This window comes from Gouania willdenowi, chromosome 16 (genome assembly GCF_900634775.1).
Source record: "Gouania willdenowi chromosome 16, fGouWil2.1, whole genome shotgun sequence".
NCBI classification, from domain to species: Eukaryota; Metazoa; Chordata; class Actinopteri; order Blenniiformes; family Gobiesocidae; genus Gouania; species Gouania willdenowi.
The window spans coordinates 12,587,950-12,610,443 of NC_041059.1; the positions used below are offsets into that span (position 1 = coordinate 12,587,950).

The following is a 22,494-nucleotide window of genomic DNA, read 5'->3' on the forward strand; positions in this document are numbered from 1 at the left end:
GCAAGAGTCTCGTTCTGTGATGATCAGGGTCAGAAAACAAACATGCACAGCCTCTTGCTTTGTCCTCTGCACACGCCTCTGTGTCAGGCTCACCACCTCACACACACACACACACACGCATAATCATGCACAAAAAGTGCAATCTCCTGCATGTGCATGCACTCACAGGCAGGGAAGATGCTGACCGGTCTATTTACTGTGGGGCCGGAGTTGTTGATCTTGCAAAACCACCACTCAGGAATCTCTCTTTCACCCAACACCTCCTCCTCTTCCTCCTCTTCCTCCTCCTCCTTCCATCTTCCCTGCCCACCTCCCTTTTCTGTTCTACAGCATCCATGGGGAGCAATAATCCCCAGTGATCGGAGTTATAACAAGCTGACCTTCACATTAAAATATCATCAGCGTCTCACACCCCCTCCTCAGTTTTTTGTTCCCATCTCTCCATTTGCCTTCTCTGCCTGTTCTGCACTATAAGTGGAAGAACTAGCCTACTTTGTATGATGTCAATCTCAATAAATTTTATCATCAGAAGTTATTGTCTCTTTAAAACACCCATGGCTGTCTGTGTTGACATGCGTATCCTCTCTATTTCTAACTCGACAACCACAATATAATATAGTTCTGCTTATGTTCTCCATAAGTACAGTAAGTGCTGAAACTGGAGAGCAATGAGCACATATTTTTGTATTGTTTCTGCATAATTAAATGGTCATAAATACCATCGTCTTTGAAAAACTTTGGCCTTTTGATTAAATTTATTAAAATAATCTCATTTTAAAACAGGCACCTGAGACAGTTCCCGGTACAAATGTTCTTATTGTGTTTCTGGGACACATCACTGACAGGAGTCAAATAGTCCAAAAATAAGTCCCCCATGGTATTTCCAACACAGTGTAAAGCTGATTTAAAGCTTTACATCAGTATGACCCTTTCTGCCATTCTGACAGCCTCTGCTTCAGTGTAACTGGATTTCCAGCGCGGCTCCGCCTGGAATGTGTGTGCAGTCCATCATTTGGTGTCATGATGACATGATATCATCTCTCTTGTCTCTTTATCTCCTCTGTCTCAGTTTCTAACTCTGTAACCTCTCTCTCTCTCTCTCTCTCTCTCTCTCTCTCTCTCTTTTAGGCCCTCAGGTCAGAGTGGGCTGTAGACTATTGATATCACTACTAAAAATATAGGATTCCTCCCCTGGGCAGCTAAAAATAGAGAAAGGGACACAGGACACAGGAGATGGTGGAGGGTTGGGATGGGAGGGGATAACAAGGCAGAGGTTATATGTGCTGTAAACTGGTACTTGCTGTCGTAACACAGCTGGGTTAATTGAAAGAGTTTGTCATCCCACTGTTTGTGTGTGTGTGTGTGTGTGTGTGTGTGTTTGGAATATCACTCCAATATAATAATATTAATTCAGAAACCCAATGAAAAAAACTTGAAATAGAAAATGCACAATGTTCTGTAAGTGTTGCATTTACATTCTATATTCCAGTGGTTCTCAACCTGGGTTCAATCAATCCCAGGTTGTTGAGTCCTTATCAGGGGTCAAGACACACAGAATTTAAAAAAAAAAATATATATATATATATATATAAAACAATGTCAGATTTTATTTCACAATTTTAATTTATGAAAATTATTTCATTACAATTAACGAGGGTTTGCTAAACACCCTGATGAAGTTTGCAGGCTTCAATAAGGTTAAGAACCATTTTATACCAACATACAACTCAACTCAATTGTTTATCAACCATTACTTTCTGAGCAGGTGGTGACTGAGCAGTGGTTCTCAAACTGGGGTCCGCCGTAGCTTGGTGGTCATAATTTTTTTTCTTTTTTTTGTTTAATTATTCTTGTATCATGAGTAAAAAGAGTGTACAACTGCGTGTGGCGACCAATGCATCAATAAAACAAGCGTGCTTTACATGTACTGTATATGGATACTGGACATGATGCTTCTGTGAAGTGTGATGGTTGTCTCATTGACTATAAAATCTTGCAAAAAAAAAAAGTACTTTATTTTACTTATTTATTTTTTAAACAAAAAACCACATATTTTGTTTATTGATAATAATTTAAACACATTTTATGGTATATACAAGACGACTACAGGTGCTCTTTACGTTCATTTCTTATACAAAGTCCATTGTTGAAGGAACAGATTATTCCTATTGCACTTAAGGCTACAAATGGCAGTACAATTGTGTTAATGCAGATGGATACAAAAAGTTTAAGAAACCCTGAGGTAGATGGTTTAGGTGACCTCATTTCCATCTGCTGGGACACAATGGCCGAGAACCCTGCAATTGAAAAGAAAAAAAAAGATGTCTGTGTATGTCTGCACATCAATAAGTAAACAAATGTTCCAGAGGAGGCTCAACGCAGCACGACAGAACAATAAAATACAGTTAGTTAGTTTAGTGCCTGCTTGGCCTGGCTAGAGAATGGCATCCAAACAAATAGATAAACCAAGTTGAGTTGAGAGGGCTGTGGAGGATATGGAAGTGCACCATAAGTGTTCATCTCATCTGCACATCAGTAAAAGAAAACAAAAAAAAACATCTGTATAGATTTAAAAAAAAAAAAAAAAAAAAAAAAGTAGTGTGAATATAAACATATAGTTACAGTATATACTTATATGGGACTTATCTGACCCAAATACACTGAACCAGTGCTTTTAAATTTTGAAATAATAAACATTATCAAAGTACAGCAACATGAGTAGATCTGTATTGATGAAGGTATATGTTTCTATAGCAGGAGGTGATCCTGGGTGCATTAAGGAGTTTCTGTGCGTTGACACGCCCCCTCCGCCCCCCTTCGTCTCTCTCACCCACATTTCTCTACCACAGATCATTCTACAGCACCATGTCTCTATTGTAGCCAAAGTCGGTCCGCTGATCCACCGCAGTGCCTGGGACAGACTGTGTGAAAGAGAGAGTGGGGGGATTGAAAGGATGGGCAAAGGGGCTTAAAGGAGAGATACACAGAACAGAGAGAGAGAGAGAGAGAGAGAGCGGGAAACACCGAAACCCACGGAGTCTCTCTGCTGTGAGGGTTCCTACAGACGGGTGCGCACGACTCTACCAGCACGGTGAGTAATATCACTGTTTGCAGTGTTTCTCTCCTTTAATGTATGTGCTTCCTCACTTTAGAATAACAATGCGTGTGTGTGTGTGTGTGCGTGTGTGTGTGTGCGTGCGTGTGCGTTTGAATGGAAGTGTGTGTGATAGCCTGTCATCTGTGAAAACAGCAGAAATAATAAGGTGTCCTCAGCTTTGCGTAAAGAGAGGCGCTCTGTGCGCACGAAATCTTCTCCCCTGTCAGTTCAGGTCTGAGTTGCACTCGTTTCTCCTAAATCCTAGTCACATGTTCTCCTGCTCTGTTTGCCTTTCAAACTGGGAGGGTGGAAGCAGCAGCAGCAGCAGCATCAGCACATCAGCATCAGTCTCCCCTCAGCAGTCCCTAAAAAAAGAGCACACATCTGGATTTAGTGTTCAGGCTCTTGTTAGAGATGTGTATACTCAGAAGAAGAAGAAGAAGAAGAAGAAGAAGAAGAAGAAGAAGAAGAAGAAGAAGAAGAAGAAGAAGAAGAAGAAGAGTATGGCTGCGCAGCTTCATAAATCACAAGCAAACCCTCCCACTGAGCCACGTTTATTCATCATCAAGTCGTTTACTTCCCAGTGAGTGATTTTATCGATTTCCTCCGGCTGATTTTCAGACTTGAAAACAATCCAGGTTGTTTAGTTCTGTGCATTATCAACGCCCCCAGGTGGGATCCCTCCTTTAATGCTTGAGTTTGTTTTACCCTGAGCTGACCTACCACTCATGGGTCTACACTGAAGTCTTTGCTCTTCTTGCTCCATCTGTCTCGATTTTCAGCTGCACATCTTTATCCTCTCTCCTCCCTTCATCGCATTCATCTTTTTTTGGTGTCTCTTTTTCCTTAGAGGCTTTAGAGGTAATGCCAGGCTGTAGATTGTGACAGATTGGAGTAAATTAAACCTTTTGTCTCCCTTGCGGCTCCTATCTAACCAATTCAAGTGGTTCATTACTCTGAGGATGAAGGAGCCGAAGGGAGCGATGGAGATTCTAATCTCAGGTCCGACCAGGAAACTTTTTATTTCCTCTCTTTGCTTAATCTGAATAGAAAATAGAATCTAGATGTTTGTGTTTTTTGAAGAGGAAAAAGAAGATAATCATGTGTAGATGTTTTTTTTTTTTAGTGCAGGTTGTCAGAAGGACAATAACCTTTCCTGACTGACACAAGATGACACATGCAGATGAGTGAAAGGTTTTCTTTGCTTATTTTCCAAATCATCAGTGAACTTGAGTCAAATATGACTTGCTGATTCCATTTGTGTGTGTGTGTGTGTGGTGTGTGTGTGTGTGTTGTGTGTGTGTTGTGTGTGTGTGTGTGTGTGTGTGTGTTGTGTGTGTGTGTGTGTGTGTGTGTGTGTGTGTGTGTGGTTTTGTGTGTGTGTGTGTGTGTGTGTGGATGAACAGTCTGCAATAAGGGCGCTCTCCGTGGTGCTGATTCTGAATAAGTCTCGAGTCACTCGAGCAAATCCAGTTCTTTTTCTGCAGAGTTGCACCTTCGATTGATTCCCACTTGCTTCTGAGCACTTTGGCACATCTTCCAGCTGCTGGAAGGAGGGATTGTTCATTCCTGAGCTCAACTCGATCGGCCTCATTCACCTGCACTTACAGCGATGCATTCGGGTTATATTCATTTCAGTTCCTTATTATTAAATTGATTGTTTTTATTCGCCAATATTTGCCAAAACAACTCACTGCTCATCCGTCGTGCACCGCTGCAGTCCAGTGTGAGAAAAACGTTTCCTTTCATTTACTTAAACCTTTTGTGGGTTTTTTCTGTCTCTGCGTGGATCTTTTGAGGGGATTTTTAACATTTCAAATCCCTTTTATCTCCCTGTTTTTTTGTGCTAACTCCTCTGGTTCAATTAAATTGTTATTATCTCAATATTTGCAATATTAATACTTTTTTTTTGTATCCAAGAAAGGATCCACTCTTTCTTCATGAGTTTGTTACAGTAAAACAACTGAATTCACATTTCCTTGTTCAAAGATTTAAATAAGCATTTGTCACACAAAATAATGTACAGTATAAAGAATTATTTCAGCCATTAATTTGATTCCTAGTTTTTAATATTCCTGATGGAATTTCAAAGGGCTCAATAAAGTAATATCTAATCTAATCTGATATTTCTACTTTAAATCAAAAGGAAGTGTCCGGAAATGCTAATGTTTGAGGAAACCATGTTAATGAATATTAATGCCACTTCAAAGTTGATTCAGATAGAAATATATAAGACAGAATTCATGAGCTTTTTGAAGACCTTTAATATGTCAATTTTTAAAGCGAATTACCAGAATAAAAGTGTTCTATAAATACAAAGCTTTCAAATATCTCTGATTGTTACCAGATACAAACAAAGACTAATAACTTAAAAAGAGTGTGTATCTATTTAGTGGGCATTGAACTTTACTTCAATAGTTAGACCTCAGTTCTGAGTTCCCATTGCATATGTTTATGATGAGTGCATGTTTTCATAGTGCAAACAGGCGCTCACCTCAGTGGTTTATAGTGGCTTGACTGTTAATGATTGCTGATCCTCCCCATGGTTGTTGCTGTCACATTTATTTTGCATAACTCAAGTGTTCTCAAGGCCATGCAGTCAGCAAAGTGCCGATGTCAAAGCCATTACAATAAATTACATTGTGTTCTGTACATTTTACATTCCTATATATTTATCTAACAAATCCTCTAAAGTGTGTTCTAATTATCAGTCAGTTTTTTAAGGTTTTATGTATGACCAAAAACACTTTAAAAAGACTTTTTCTGGCAATATTTGTGGTAATATTTGTGACAATATTGCACAAAGTGCTGTTTCAAAATTGCACTCAATGTAGGGCAAAGGTTTCTTTTTTTATTATTGATGATCATATAATAACTGAAGATGATTATTTATGATGACATTGGTAAGGATGATTATAATTCAATTCAATTCAACTTTATTTGTATAGCGCAATTTACAACAAAGTCATCTCAATGCGCTCATCAAAATATAAAATTCATAATAAGAAAGAAAAACCCCAATAAAATACAACCCTATAAGCATTGACGACGTGTCTGATTTCTCTCACAGTTAAAAACACTTGTGTTTATTTGCGATATTTGAGCTCTAAGGTTTTCCATCCATTCATTTTCTGATCCGCTTGCTCCATTAATCATGGTCGCGGGGGTCTGCTCGTGCCTATTTCCAGCTCTCATTGGACGTTAGTCGGGGGTACACCCTAGACAGGGCGCCAGTCCATTGCAGAAGGTTAAATATACTTTTCATTTTAATTATCATTATTGGTTCATTTGTTTCCCTGTAATCAGAGTGAGATGGAAAAGGACTCCATTGCCCCACAATTGTGTTCAGAATATTTTCTTGGAGAAGATGGACAGATGGATGGATGAATGCTAAAGCTCTTCTAGATCAAATGCAAATATGACCAAAGGCTTCATGTGTGATAGGAAACATCGGAAAATCCTAGAAATCCTGAGGACTTCAACTGTAACTTGTTCCCTAACCAATAAGAAACCGGTCCACACCAATCCTCTCCTTCTCCCATTTGCTGCAGATGACATCCAACTACGGGCATCACATAAAGACTCCATCAACACTTTATATTAATATATAATGTAAAACATATTTTCAGTGTTTCAAAAGCTTTAATTGAGACTATATGTAATCAAACAATCTAATTAAAATGTTATAATGGAACCATATTTATCTGATTAAATTGATCAAACCTTATTGAAATAAACTCTTTTATTTTATCCTTCATCTATCTATTTAAAAAAATAAAAAAAAATAAAAATGAATGAAGCATGGTTACATGGACCATGAACACCTACAGTGATTCTTCCTTTCCAGCTGAGGTTCTAGTGATAATGAAGTTAAATTGCTACAGTAATATGTAAGGACAAAGTAGAAATATACATAAAAGATAAGTGTATGACTGAAATACAAAATGGAAGATAAAGATAAGGCAAAAATAATAACTGACTTAATTTGTAAAATAATCAAATAAATATGTACAGAGGATTGTTGGAGATAAGGAGATAGAGAATAAAAAAAGATTAAAGTGAAAAGGACCTCAACCCCCTAAAAACACAGCAGTTTCCTTAAAGTACTTGTTAACTTGTAACTTTACAGTCAAATTAAGCTCGTCTCATTTTATAACTAATCAGTGAAATGTCTCCTGATTGGATTAAATATCCCATATTCCTGTGAATATTTGTATATTTGAAGTAGCGATGGAGGTGAAGAGCAGTAAATTCAGTCCTCTTGGTTGAACAAAACACGCACAATCTTACGCACGGGCTCTGAAATCCGCACAGGAAGCACATTTTCAGTGAACTCACGCTGAACTAAGTCCCAGAAAGACCACGTGTGAGTCACATCAGACCTCTCCTTCATCATGTGAGTGTGTGTTTTTATCTGCCGCTGCTTATTCTCTGAATCAGGTTTCATTTCATTGGTGAAATCTTCATCTGTTGCTTTGACTCGTCTCTGACCTTTACCATGATTGGCCGCAGCACGTGAATGTGTCACTAACTCATCTTCAGCGGTAACAAGTCCAGACAAGAGGTTTGCCACTAGCTGTTTGCTCGTGTCCCCACGTGTACGACTCACATGCCTGTCTTAATATATCCTCATCTATAACACCCTTCCCTCTCAGTTCACAGCCTTTCCTTTTTTCCTGCAGATGAGTTCGTGCAGCAGTCGTGCGTTGACCATCCTGTCCACGGTGTTTGGAGCCTGTGGGCTGCTGCTGGTGGGGGTGGCCGTGTCTACTGATTATTGGCTGATAATGGTAGAAGGAATCATCCTGCAGCAGAACCAGAGCATGGAGGTGAAGATGGCGCTGCACTCGGGCCTCTGGAGAGTTTGCTTTGTTGCTGGTAGGAAGATACATCAGTGTCTGTGTATGCACTAATACAAATAAAGGGATAAGTGGCCCAAGTTGTTCACACTAGTTTAGGGAACACCTATTAACCATTAATTAGTTGCTTTTTAGCATTAGTAACATAATGGCTCTTAATTAGTCATCATTCACTACTCATTAATGCCTTATTCTTTTTAATGCCTTATTATACATTTAATGGTATAGTCTCGCAGTCTAAACAGGGTTAGGATTAGGATTAGGATTAGGGTCAGGATTAGGGTTACGTTAACCTTAACCCTAATCCAAGCATGTTGAGATCGTAATTCATATACGAAAACTTCCTTACTTACTACTAATAAGTAATAATTCTGAGGTTATTGAGGGAAAACTTGTACTTGTTGTATAATAAGGCTATGCAGAATAAGGCATTAAAAGGTACTTAATAATGACTAATTAATAGTCAACATGTTACTAATTTGCATGCTAATAAGCAACTAACAAGTTTATTCAGTCATTACCTCCACCAAGGAGGCAATGTTTCCACTGGCATTTATTCATTTGTTTGTTTGTTTGTTTGTTTGTTTGTCTGTTAGCAGGATTATGTCAGAAGCACTTAACAGATTTTAACAACATTTTAACCAACGATAAACCTTATGCCATGGAATATTCCACATGAAAGATTCCATTAAACTTTGGAGGGGAACCTGATCAATATACTGATTCTGGATCAATAATTCCATCAAGTTCATGCTGTCTTCTTTTTTGACATAATATGCTGTGGTTTCATTTATTCAGACAAACTTTTTTCTGGAAATGTACTTTGATCTCCTGACATGTTTCGACTGCCAACTGTCAGTCTTCCTCGGAGGCAGCTACTGATGGGCTTTGATGTGTCCCTATTAGTTCTTTCATAAGGAAAGCATCAAAGCATCTACTGAGCGCTTTGATGTGTCCCAAGCATCAAAGCAATCAGTAGATGCCTCTGAGGAAAACTGACAGTTGGCAGTCAAAACATGTCAGGAGATCAAAGTCAATTTCCTGAAAAAAGTTTGTCTCAATAAATGAAACCTTAACATATTGAATCTTTGAAAAATAAAAAAAATCCCTATCTCTCATCATTGGCGAAATTTAAAAAATTCTTTGCTTGATTCATAATTGACCGATCATTATGAATTTTGATTAACTTATGGCGGATTAATTCTTTAATTACCCCACTGAGTTTCATCTGGATCGGATGTAGATTGTGCATTTCATCGCGATTTTTTGAGAAAATACATTTGGACCTGATCTTTTCATTCATTCATTCATTCATTCATTTATTTATCTGACTCACTTGTTCCTGTTCAGGGTATGATCAAAGTTTTTACATGCATAATTTGAAATAAGAGAAAATTAAGCAAACTCTGACTTTTAAAACTGACGCCTGCTTTTAAAAGTAGTTGCTGTGTGAATAAAATGTCTGTTTTCATTGTGTTTGTTTGTCAATCTCTGACCTTTTGGAATAATAGTACAAAACAAACCTGGGCAGCACAATGGTTTAGTGCAGTGGTTCTTAAACTTAAACCCTTTGTCCAGATACAACATCTTGCTCAAAATACTATTAAAATAAATAAGTGGAATGAAACAGTATTTAATGCATCCTGCATATATTTATTTCTAAAGTTTTTATTATTTCTGGTCATCTCCCACCTGGTATAGGACCAGGACTGGCCCTTGTGTTTTCAGTTCATGTTCTAATCAGGATCATTGTCATCATCAGTGTTATAATTATCATTTTTAGCCAAAAAATACACATTTTAATGCTTTTATTTGTTAATTTTCCACTCTCTATCAAGTACCTCCTGTAGTGCCATCGCATACCCCCATTTGAGAAACACTGGTTTAGTGGTTAGCTCTTCTTTCTTTTGCATGTTCTCCCACTGTTAGCACGAGTTTTCTCTTACTCCAACTTCCTCCCACAGCCCAATAACATGTATGTTGTCCCTAAAACCCTAAAGGGGCCGAGTGTGTCTGTCCATGTGTTGCCCCTGTGACAGACTGGAGCCCTGTTCGTGGTGTATCCTGCACCTTGTGCCTGATGTGAGCTGGAAGAGGCACCAGCAGAGTCCAGCACACTTGTACAGGACTTAACCTTCTCATTTATATGTTTTCTAACAGGATCAGAAAATGGAAGATGTGTTGCATCGGAGTATTTCACTGAACCTGATATAGAGATCACCACTGAAAACACAGCAAATATCCTGAGTGAGTGAAACACAGCAGAGAACTCACACACTGTTCCAGATTTAAATGAAGTAGTGAAACCAAGATCACAAAGTTCTTTGAAATGATCTTCATTTAAAATCCTTTAACTTTTACATTTGCGCCATTCTGGGTGAAACATGCACCGGTCACTAATCCATCACTTAGGGAAAAAAAAACACACCCTGTGGTCCTGCACTTGTTATTGGACTAAAGAAATGAAACATTAGTATTCAGGGACTTTAATTCACATACACTAATATAGAATGTGGACAATCAATACCAGAGCCGTCGCAGCCCAAGGCCATGAGGTTACTTTTCATTTGTCACCTTCTTCTAAATTTATGTTGTAAAGATTTTTTATAATCAATGCTAACTTCAAATAGTCCACCCTGCACACTAAAGTAAAGCATAACTTATTGATAGACAATCACCTAAGAAGGGGATTAAGTACAAAAGCAGAAAATAAGACCACTTCTTCAATATTTATTTGTGTCAGATATAACATAATCCTTCTTTTGTTTTTTTGCACCAGATTAAACAACCACTGACTGTTTTCACTGAGGTCACTCTGTACACTTAACACAGTGACCTTTCCTCTGTGCAGAGATGGTTCGCACCGCCACGCCCTTCCCAATGGTGTCGCTGCTGTTTGTCTTCACCGCCTTCGTCATCAGCAACATAGGACACATCCAGCCCCAGAGAACCATCCTCGCCTTCGTGTCCGGGATTTTTTTCATCCTCTCAGGTGGGAACCATTAGTCACATTCTGCTGTAACTAACTTCATGTGTCCTGTGTCACACATCAGGGCATCACTGGTCTGTTATTTATGATTGGGTGGAAAAATGTCCTGTAGTATGAGAAGCTTCCACCACTTTTTTTTTTTTTTTTTACTTTTTTATTTGTTTTGCTGTGTCCAAGGCATATTAGGGTCAAAGATGCACAGCTGGCAGTTCTAAACATCCCTGCAGCTCTATATATGGCAGCTGCATTTCTCTCATGCATGCAGTAAACCAATTTGAACAGCAGATGGCTGCAATGCTTCCATGTTTGTGTGTCAGAAACTCTTCCAAGAGCCAAATTGGAGCAAATGTTCTCTGGAGGTTGTTTCTTTTGATGCTTAAGAAGGATAAGTCTGCACTGCAGAGCGCAGCATCTGAGGAGCTTCAAACAGAGTTGGGGATGATGGCTTCTCAGTTTCTGTATTGCAGACTTGGTGATAAAGGGCTCTGCAGAATAATGAGTGTTACATAACAGAGGTTGCATAATGTTTACAGCCTTAGTTGGAAGTATATTGCAGTGTTTTACTTTAAGAGGAATTTAAGATAACAGGATGATAATAAGAGCAAATGTGTCAAATTGCTTCTGAGCATCCTTTCATTCTGCAGCATTCCATCCCTTCTCACTCTCTACGCTTCACTCCAGCCTCTGAAATCCAGTCCATCCTGCTGCACAACCAGCCCTTAACATTCCCTTCACAGTCCCTTATCTTTCTCCCTTTCCATTTTTTCATTCAGTAGAGTATTTTCTTTCTCAGTCATTGTAGCTGCAGTGGATTGTCACTGACGCAGTGCTGTAGTAAATACTGTACTTTTAATCGTCTCACTGCATTCTGCATTCTTCTGTATTTTAGTGCATGCTGCCGAATTCAAATCAGTAAATGGAGAAAAAAACGAGTCCCTTTTTTTTTTCTTATTTTCTTATATTTATTTAATTTTCTTTTGCATTTTCAATTATTATTTGATCCATGACAAGTATCAAACATTTCAGTAGATATATGCATTTTTATTGCTTGTATGTGACCATCACTGCTCTCAAACAAACTTTAGTTCCAAAATACATCTTTTTATTTGTAATTTGGAGTTCATTAATTGTAAGTTGGTGTTTTTAGTGATTCGTGTATTTCTACAGATCTCTGTCCAGATGTTTGTATCCCTTAGGGAGGATAGGTCATCCTCCCATTCTGCAGTTGGGAGGTGTACGGAGTTTGTCAGATTGTTTTGTGTATTTTAAAAAGGTATTTTTGTTTTTTGGGGGGAAGGTCCTGGTTATGTTGGTAACAAAATCAGCTGAGGTCAAACTGACCACAGAGTTTGATTGAGTTCTTTTGATTGTTGCTACTGTATCTGCATTGAAGGAAATTTTAAGTGTTGATGATTTTTTTATGGGTTTTGTTTTTAAATAGATGATTTAGTCAGATAAAGGGGTGTTCAGTTATTGCTGAAAACAGGGTTGAGCCAAAAAGAATATAAAAAAAAACACGTCTCATTTCACTTCCAGATGCAAACAGCCTACAGACATCTTGCATATGCAATTATGCATGTGCACTTTCAGCATTTACTTCCACTTTTGGTTCTTGTCTTACACGCATTTCTTCTTTTTAGTTTACCTAACATCTGCTCCCACTGAGCACGTGCATGAATTTTTATGCCCTCACTTAGATAAAGATGTAGTTCTCCTGAAGGATTGACAGCAGCACAGTTTATGCATTTTCCACACTTTACAATTTTAAATTTACAACAAACCCCATAAGATAGCCTTTTATGTGAAGGGCGTGACCACTTGACAGCCCTGCAGTGCATTTGAATCTTGCAGAGGAAGCTAAAAATATTCATATTCAGTGCTTACACCATGCAGCGTTCTTTGAATATTGATTCTTCGGTGGTGGCCATATGTTGTCTCTCATGAATTTAACATTTGTAGGGCTTTGTGGAAAGCGTATAAGTGTTCCTAGAAAAAGACAGCTTTAAATGATGAATTCTTAGCATCTGGAGGTTAAAGTTATTCTTCCTGCTGTTAAAGTTCCTTCTGTCTTGCTAAAAATCTTAAGCATCAAATATACATCATAAAACTCTGAACCAGATATATATTAACTGATCATTTTTCTCTCCATGATCCTATCGCTGATCATACAGTAATACATTATTTTTTTCCTGTTTAAAGAGATATACAACATGAATACATGAATGCACGTATAAGTCTAAACCTGAAAAAATCAAACTTTATAAACAATTTGTGTAAGAAATAACAATAAAAAGTCACTAAACCCCAAAACCAGTTTCTTCAACTGAAAACAAATGTATTTGGGTATGAAATAGTGTTGTTTATTGATTCTTGTCCAACTCTTTAGTCGTCTTTAGTCAAAATATTTCAGATTGGCATATTTTGTTGTGAAAATGTAAGAACGGCTGCCCTCTATGGGTGAACCCCAACCGTAACAGTTGAATTTTGCTATTAGCTGAGAATTGTGGTTTTTGACATTTTAGTTGCTTCTTATATCACGAACCACCACTGTTAAGGTGCGTTCACATTGTATGCGACTGAAGCGACTGAAGCAACTAGATCAGACAACAAGACATTCAAAATCAATGTGAATGATGCGATCTCAAGCGACCTCTCTTCCAGCGAACCAATTTGCGCAATTCCAGCAACTACGTCCCGCGAGACCTCGTCGCTCAAAGTTGAAAAATTAGAATTTTTCAAGCGACTTCAAGCGACAACTCCCCCAGCCGTCACTGTCTGTAGGGCCGAGACCGCAGCCCCTCCCTCCCGCTACAGTAAGACGGCTGCTGCTGAGGGCTGTACTCTTCCTTAACTTACCAGGGCAACATTAAAGCGGTTAACTCATTCAATTAGCCTACATTCTGACTTAACTCATCAATTTCCTATCAAACGATAGCCAAAACTTCTGAGTGTAGTTATTCTTTAAAGTGATTTAATACAAATGTTTATGTTTAGACTTCAAACACACAAAATATCCCTTTACATGGGAATTGCCATTTTTGGAAATTTCAGCCAATCAGCATTCATGTATCATTTTGTCATCAGGTCAGGCTAACTCTTCGTATTTTGGACGGATTTTGACATTCCACTTACCAGGAAAGGAAAATTTCAGACTTTGAAAATGCCGAGTGGTGCAACATTTAAATGCCACTTTCAGCCATCTCTCTACAGACCCATGCATGCCTTCCAGCTGAACAAGGAAAACACCTGAAGACGGACATGGGAACCATTGGATACCATGGGAACCATTGGATGCCTTTAACCTCATTAAACCTGTTGGAGTTACGTGAATGGAGCGCTCCCTCGAGTTATCGCAACATCACATTTTGTCAAAGATGTCGACCTCCACAAGTGTGCGTTTAAAGTGCTTTTTATTGCATATACAGCTTCTAAATCACCTCTTGTTCAACATTACATGTCATAGTATTTCAGTTATGCCGTCTATGTAATTTGGGTTAGTATCAACAAGAGGAGAATTAAAGACAGAACAGCCTTTACACAAATGTTCACACATAAAATTATGTCTTATCAATAAAGTTGATGAATGTCAGAAACATTGATTGAATTGTGTATTTATTTTTCTTATGTGCAGGCATTTGGAATTCATAAAAACCTTGAATTAGAACTGGACAAAATAGCATGAATACATTCAACTGTGTAAACGTAAGTGATATTAAAGCTGACATGAATGTGTAATCTCTTCCTTCCTCAGGCGTCTCTCTAAAGACCCGTTTGGTCAGCATGGACTCATGCTCTTTTAAATTTGACAGCTTTTCTTTTTGTCTTTCTCTCTGTGTGTTTTTGAAACACGCTGAGTACAGGCCTCAGTCTGGTGGTGGGACTCGTGCTCTACATCTCAAGTATTAATGATGAGGTAATGAACCGGCCCAGGGAGCCCGAGCAGTTCTTCAATTACCACTACGGCTGGTCGTTTGCCTTTGCCGCCTCTTCATTCTTACTGAAAGAGGTCAGTCTGACACGTACATGAGCTTTTGCAGCCCATCCTTATTTATATAGACTTATTACAGAGTCCACTCATGTATTTAATGAACAGGATGTGGATTTTGGTCTAAGGGTGTGAAAAAGTGAGTGTGCATGTTAGCAGAAGACCTTTCATTGTGTGTTTGTGGCATTGTTTCAGTAATTTCTATCAGTATCCACATGATGATATTTAGTTGTTCTTGGATGTCTTCAAACATATATAATACAATACAAAGAATAAAAATTAAATTTAACAACCAAAAAATGGAATGGGCTGAAGCAGTCACTGCCTATCAGAGCCCATCTTCAAACAGTATTATATAAAAAACACAATAGAAACAACTCAATAACAGCATTATTCATCAGCTAATAAACGTATGTTTCAATAGGTGCAAAACCTTTAGTTTTTAAAAAGTTTAAACACAAGTGACCTCATTAACTTAAAGTGATCCTCAAGATCATTCCAAACGTTAGCACCGTAAACACAAACGCATCTTCTTCTAACATTTGTTCTAAACTTACTGTGTTGAAAAACATAAACCCCTCTTAAATTATTCTTTCCTTCTCTTAGTTTAAAAAGTGATATAATACCCAAAGGATGATGCTGGGTGTACATGTGTTTTCTTCTCATTCTATACGAATGAAGAATATTTGTGTAGATCTTTTCATGTGGAGATTTCTGTTGATTCGTCCTCCCTCTCCATTCATTCTTCATTTCCCTTCCTGTTTTTGTGTGTTAATAATATTGCAGTGAATGATTTAATGTAATATAGCTGTCTTTTTGCAATTTCTTCTCTTTTTAAAACATCTTCACACTCTTCCAACACCCTCTTTTATAGTCTTTTAAGTCTAGTTTTGACTGCATATTCTAACTTTGTCTTTGACTCTTGTACTTGTATTTAAACTCAGTTTATTTATGTAACAAAATCCCTAGACCTTGTCACATATAATCGTCTTCCATATCTCTCCCCTCTGGTTGTGTGTCCTCTCAGGGAGCTGGTGTGATGTCAGTCTATCTTTTCATGAAGCGTTACGCAGAAGAAGAGATGTACCGCCCCCACCCTGCCCTCTACCACCCTCGCCTATCCGAGAGCAGCAACTACAGCGGCCAGTTCCTCCACCCAGAGTCCTCCTGGCCTCCACCAAAGCGAGGACGCAGTACATCAGAGGCTTCCAGTGACATCTCCATCCAGCTCAACCAGACGCCGCCTGCACCGTCGAAAAGCAACCTCCAGACAGTGGGCCAAGGCAGCCCCCCCTCCGGTTCCTCCTCTGCAGGAAGCTACCAAGTACCCCAGCAGTCTGCGGGCTACCCCACTACACACACTCTGCCCAGGTCACACTCCTCACACCCCCAGGGTCAAGCTCTTCCAAGGGCAATGCCTCCATCACCTGGACCCCCCCCCCACTTTCACACACACGTGCACATGAGTGCCTCCTCGTGTTAAGAAGAAGAAGCACCAGGAGGATCAGGAGAGGCAGTGACTCTTTAAAATCACTTTAACTGACTGTATATATGGAGGTGGACACCAGTAAAAGAGCTGGGGAAGAAACTCACACATGAGCCCAAAAACGTGGAGAGCGAGCTGACCAAGTTCTAAAGATGTAGCTCAATGAAATCAATAACAGAAGTGGGTTTTGAAAACTGTAAGAGGATTTTTCTTTATCACATTATTTTTTACTCTGATAAACTGACACATGCAAATAGAAGGGAAGATGGAAGGAAAACATCAGACTTTCTATCCCGTGTGATGAAAATGTGGGAGAAGATGTTTCCCAGAGAGACTTTAGAGGTTGGGGTTGTGTGATGGAGGAGATGCAGCGAGGTGAGAGAAAGCCAGGGTGGGCGAGGAATTGCTGCAGCATAATTTGGAGACACTGCAATGCTGCAGGAGTTCTGATTGCACTCAGAAATGATCCTCAATGCAATACTCGGAACTCATTGGCTGAGAATGCACAGAAGCTTTTTATACATGCATATTTAACGCCAAAACATGAACATGAAGTCTTTTCTTTTGCCAAATACCAAACGTAGTTTAGGTCCAATCTTGTCTAATTAATTACATCATCCATTCAGCTACACAGCACAAAAAGACAAGATTGTATTATCATTAATAATGACTACATTTAGATAGAGTGTATTTCTGAGATGAGGGCACTGTATATGAATGTTGCTCAGCTTTATTAAAAAAAAAAAAAAAAATCCCAAAGTGGATGCTGTGATGAAATATCATGAGAAGAAAAAAATCTTTGTTTTATGTTTCTGTTTAGAATGTAAATGTGTAACTTTCTCTACTTACGTGCACGAAAAACATCTGATATGAATTGTGAATGAATCTTTTTCACACATCAGACTCTGAAATGTCTGAGTCATTGCATTTTCAATAAAGACTTTAACAGTTTGCAGTGCACCATCACATCTTAAGTCCCGCCCAGTAGAAGCTGCACGCTGTTTGCAGAGGAAACTACTCAGGAGTTTGGCGCCCTCTGCTGGCCACTGTCTGTCCTTCACTGACAGTGGCTCAGCCCTGGCTCCATCTTCACTGACCTGCACTGTAGGGTCAGTGCCTGGGGCTGCACAGATGGTTGAAGCCGTTGTTCATGTAGAGCTGGAGTGAGTTCATGGTGAATGCATCAAATGTCATTTGCAGATCTAGTTCAGCATAAATCCTTCACACAGTGATTTGATATATTTTCAAAGCTTTGTAGCAGAGCAACTTAAATACATTAAAATACATTTGCACATGATAAGGGTGTCTACTAATTGTCCATAGATTGCATGTGGTCGGAAACGCTTGCAGTATTTGTGCAACTGGTGGCTTTGGTTGGAGTCGTGCTCTACAGGTTTCATTCTTTTGTGTGTTCTAGATCAGGGGTTCTCAACTGGTTTTACCTTGAGACTTACTTTTTTTTATTTTTCTTCCAAATTAGCTGTTACACAACCGGCCAAATGTTTTAGAAAACCACGCTTTTTCCAGTTTTTAACTGAAAATTATTCAGTTTATTGTCATTGCACTCTGAAATGAAAGCATAGAAAAAATAAGCAATTTCAGTTGAAAAAGAAATGATGGAATCCATGAACAATACTGTTCACCTGATGCTCACGAGGGTCTGGTACCACAGTGTGTTCCAACACTGCTTTTATGCAGACAGAGGTGGTTGTATTAAGTAACCAAGAAAAGTTGGAACATCTGAAGGAATTAGTAGCACCAGCTTTCAAGGCTGATTCAACCTTCATTGCTACAGAACTGCACCCACTTTGTGTTTTTTTTAACCTCTGGCTGTTCAGTACTTACCTTTGTACCATTTCAAGCCATTAATTGGTCTTGCACGACTTGACTTGCAATAAATAACTGGAAAAATTAGGGTGTTCTAAAACTTTTGACCGGTAGTGTATTTATAATATTTTTTTTAAACCTAATAAAGTTTCCTGTGCAACATGCATTTCAAAGCATGCCTATCAAAAGAAAAGTTTCCTTCAAAATAAAAGACAAGTCCAACATGAAAGACATCAAGTATTTATTTTTGACCAGCTGTCCATGACCCACTTTTAGGTCCCGACCCACCAGTTGAGAATCACTATACTAGAGTTTATGGTGCATTCACTTTATTCACAGGAGTGTATGTAGGTGTAAAAGTATATTTCAGATGCTCCCCAATTGTCCAAATATATGTATGGAATATATCAAAATATTCTGTGCAAACATTAAGTGTAAAACTTTTAGTAATGACCCAACCAAACACTATATACAGTAAGTGTGTAACTATTGGTACTGCTAACTGAGCATTGTTTGGTGCCTGTATTAATTCATTCATTATTCATCTTCTGAGGGGGTCTGTTAGATCTTATCGCCAGTTCTCAACTCGTGCTACAGGCACTAGTCAATTACAGGGCAAACACAAACAGACACGCACTCACACTCTGATCAACCTAACCTAACATGTTCTGCCTGGCAAGCACAGGGACAACATGCAAACTCCAGAATATATTTAATCCATTGTTATATATAGGCAGTGGCTGTCTGTATGGTTGCTTTATCAATATATCGGCATTCTATCCGTACGCAGCGCCCCTCATTGGCCAGTTTAGGTCATGTGATAGGTCAGTCATTGGCTAGTTTAGGTCACGTGACAAAGACTAAACCTAACCGTAAACCTTTACCTAACCCTAAAATTGTGTAACCCTAACCCTAAGACACTACGTACGTGTACATCAGTGAACGTACCAATAGCACCGGGAGTTGTCCGTACGGCAACCGTACGAATAGACACTTGGCAGTGGCTGTCCGTACGGTTGCCGTATCAATATACCGACATTCTATCCGTACGCAGCGCCCCTCATTGGCCAGTTTAGGTCGCGTGACTAAGACTAAACCTTACCCTAAACCTAACCCTAACCTTAACCCTAAAAGTTGTTACGATATAGGGTTATAACCTAACCCTAACCCTAAGACGTGTACTTTGGTAACCGTACCAATAGTACCTGGGATTGTCCGTACGGCAACCGTACAAATAGACACTTTCTTAAATATGTGTCCAAATGGGACTCTTCAGAGGGTCCAGTTTGGCTTGTGGGGAGACTCCAAAAAAAGTCAAACATGCTATAAACTGGCTATTAGTTAATGTTATATTCTGCTTTGGATAGTGGTAGTAATCCTTCTGACCCTGTGCAGAACAATGTTGTAAACGATGAATGATTGAATGATGAAATAATTACAAAAGCCACTTGTTTTGTTTGATATGAGATTTAAGATTTCCATAAAAATCAAATCTTTCGCCCTAAACACTGTTCTATATGATACAGTCCTAATGTTTTGTTTTTATTAATCACATGAACGATCTGACCACTGGAACATATCCTGTCTTTCTTTTTTTTTTAAGGCATTATAATAATTGTTTTACAAACTTTATGGCTGTTTATGATTAGTATTTAGATCTATTTGTTACTTTAACACAGTATAAAGAGGAAAATGCTTTGACATTTTGTAGAAATAACCCTCTGGGAGATGGTGTTCAGGCTGTTTTTACTGTTAAATATCACTGTGATCTTAAGGAAAGAGAAGTCTCACTCTTGGAATGAAACACAGAGGTTTACAGAGAAAAGCATGTGCTCAAAAATGTATTTATTATTTATATGCAAGTATATGAACGCTCATATTTTTGTTGGTATTCAGTAGCACAAACTCAGATGAAGCCAATACAACAACAATGGCCTTCCTGCTCCTGATAAAGTTCTACCAGTCTTGGTGGTGGTGGCTGCCATTAAATCTGAACCAATTCATTACCGTCTACATTGTGTGGATGAGCTGATGACATCTTCTTTCAACATGACCATCTTTCATCCTTTGTTATTAATTTCATTTCCTGAAAACAAATAAGAAAGATAGAGAAAAATAACTAGGGATGGACTCAGCAGAAATACGATCACTGTATATCAAGAAATCTTTATCAATAAATTGTTACATTGTTTTCTCCTGTTTTGTTTTTTTTATTAGTAGTAAAACATTTTAAGGTGGAAAATGTACTTCATTTATATATATATATATATATATATATATATATATATATATACACATATCCCTAATTACATTGTCATATCATCAGAAAGATCAATATTTGTTTGGCAGAGCTATAGACTGTTGACCTGTTGCACAATGACTCCATCAAGCTTTCAGTATAATCTAGTGTTTAATATGGATGTAAATGTCTAATCTTTGTACAGTATACTATGTCCTGATGGCTGAAGGATAAAAACATGGTGAATGTTTAGAAACGCTGCCTCCTGAGCTGCTGTCACAGCAATCCACCACAAGTTTTACGAGTGCACAAGGCCACATCTGTAAATGTGTTTGTACTTTACGAAGAGGTTATATTATAGCACATAAAGGGTTGAAATTATTTGTTAAATTGAATATTTCATTTGTCCGGTTGATGGATTTTGAAATATAATGTTGTTCTGAAAATGGCATCTGTTTTAATGTATATGATGGTGTTGGTTAAGAGAGAGTAAAAGGGTTTGAGAGTTAAATGTTTTTAATAAATGAATATACAATGACTAGCATCAATATTTTTGAAAAAAAAAAAACAAATAAACAAAATCATACTTCACACCACTGCAATACAAGAAACCTGAACATTATTTATTGATGTAAATAAAAGAAAACCAACAAACTATAACCAAAATACAGCAACTAGCCTGAGCATATATTGGATACTTGGTTGCTTTCTGGTGACGCGCATATAGCAACAAACGTCTCTGTCAATCACTCAATGAATCAATGAATCAATCAAGCTTCATTTAAACGTTGAACACAAATGGTTTTTCATAAGAAATATTACAATGAATAAAATATGGGCAGTAAAAATAACGTCCTATTCTCATTAGTCTGCTCATCTGCTGTCCTTTTCCACGTGCACAAACACATTCACCATTACAAAAGTAATCTGCAATAATGAAATAAACACATAAATAAGTCAAGAATAAAATTGTCTGCAATGTCATGATTATAAGAGGAATAATACAGTGGAAGGGCATGGAGGCACCAGTGGAAAGAGGTTTAGAAGTGAGAAAAATCTACTTTTTTACGCTTGTGCTGCCATAGCAGATGCTTTTGTGACTAAAACTTGATGACTACGTGTGAACATCATCTAATCAAAGTGTTCACAGTACATATGACACATTATTATGGAAACAAAATACGTCTATGCATAGCTATCACTGAGAGTAGGTGTGTTTGTGTGTGGAGGGGGCACTAGTGTCTGTGCTTATTCTAGGCTACTACTACTTTATATGTGTGCAGGCGAGCGTCTATGTGTGTGTGTGTGTGTGTGTGTGTGTGTAGGTCTCTCTTTTCACCATCACCATTACTGCATGAAAGACCTGTCACTCTGTATTAGCTCTCTCTCTCTCTCTCTACGTGTCTGTGTTCATTGGAGGGGGGGGGGGGGGGGGGGGTGCAGTTGTAAAGCCATTTTAAAGCTATTAAAGGTCACTGTCTACTTAGACTACTTTTATCTGTGATTGTTCCAGTATAGATCTGTGGTTGTCCATATTATAAAACCATTAGATTTTCCTCTTGGGGGACATTAAAATAAATCATCATGAAAATTATTATAGTTAATTACAGCGAATATTACACAATACCTGGTGGACTTTTGACTTTTGTCTGTATTGATATTAATATTGACTGATATTGACCTGTAGATACTCAATTGCGTGACTCTCTCTCTCTCTCTCCTCTTTTATCTCTAGCTCTCTCACTCTCTGCAGATCTTCATCAGCAGCAGAACCATCATCATCCTCATTATCATCACTACAGAGAATAAAGTGTCCCAGTGACGACACAATTATCACACTAAACGCGTGTACATATTGACAGTCGTAACATCCGTGGAACCTGGTCACGGCAAATAGGCTACTTGGAAACACGGCGCGGCACATGCTCCAATAAGCACATCCACACCGATTCACTGCGTGCATACGAAGAGGGGAGGGGAGGGGGGGTAAGGGGGGGGGGGGGTCGCCTTTT

The 22,494-nt window shown here is 38.5% G+C and overlaps 1 protein-coding gene across 1 annotated transcript; it reads left to right on the forward strand.

Annotated features, from left to right (window-relative positions):
- The first annotated feature begins 2,865 nt into the window (after positions 1-2,865).
- Positions 2,866-17,881, forward strand: cacng7b (calcium channel, voltage-dependent, gamma subunit 7b). The gene is made up of 6 exons (XM_028470594.1): positions 2,866-3,091; positions 7,780-7,975; positions 10,117-10,203; positions 10,808-10,948; positions 14,806-14,951; positions 15,958-17,881. The coding sequence occupies exons 2-6, from the start codon at positions 7,780-7,782 to the stop codon at positions 16,411-16,413; spliced, it is 1,026 nt and encodes a 341-aa protein (XP_028326395.1). The 5' UTR covers positions 2,866-3,091; the 3' UTR covers positions 16,414-17,881.
- Positions 17,882-22,494: the final 4,613 nt, after the last annotated feature.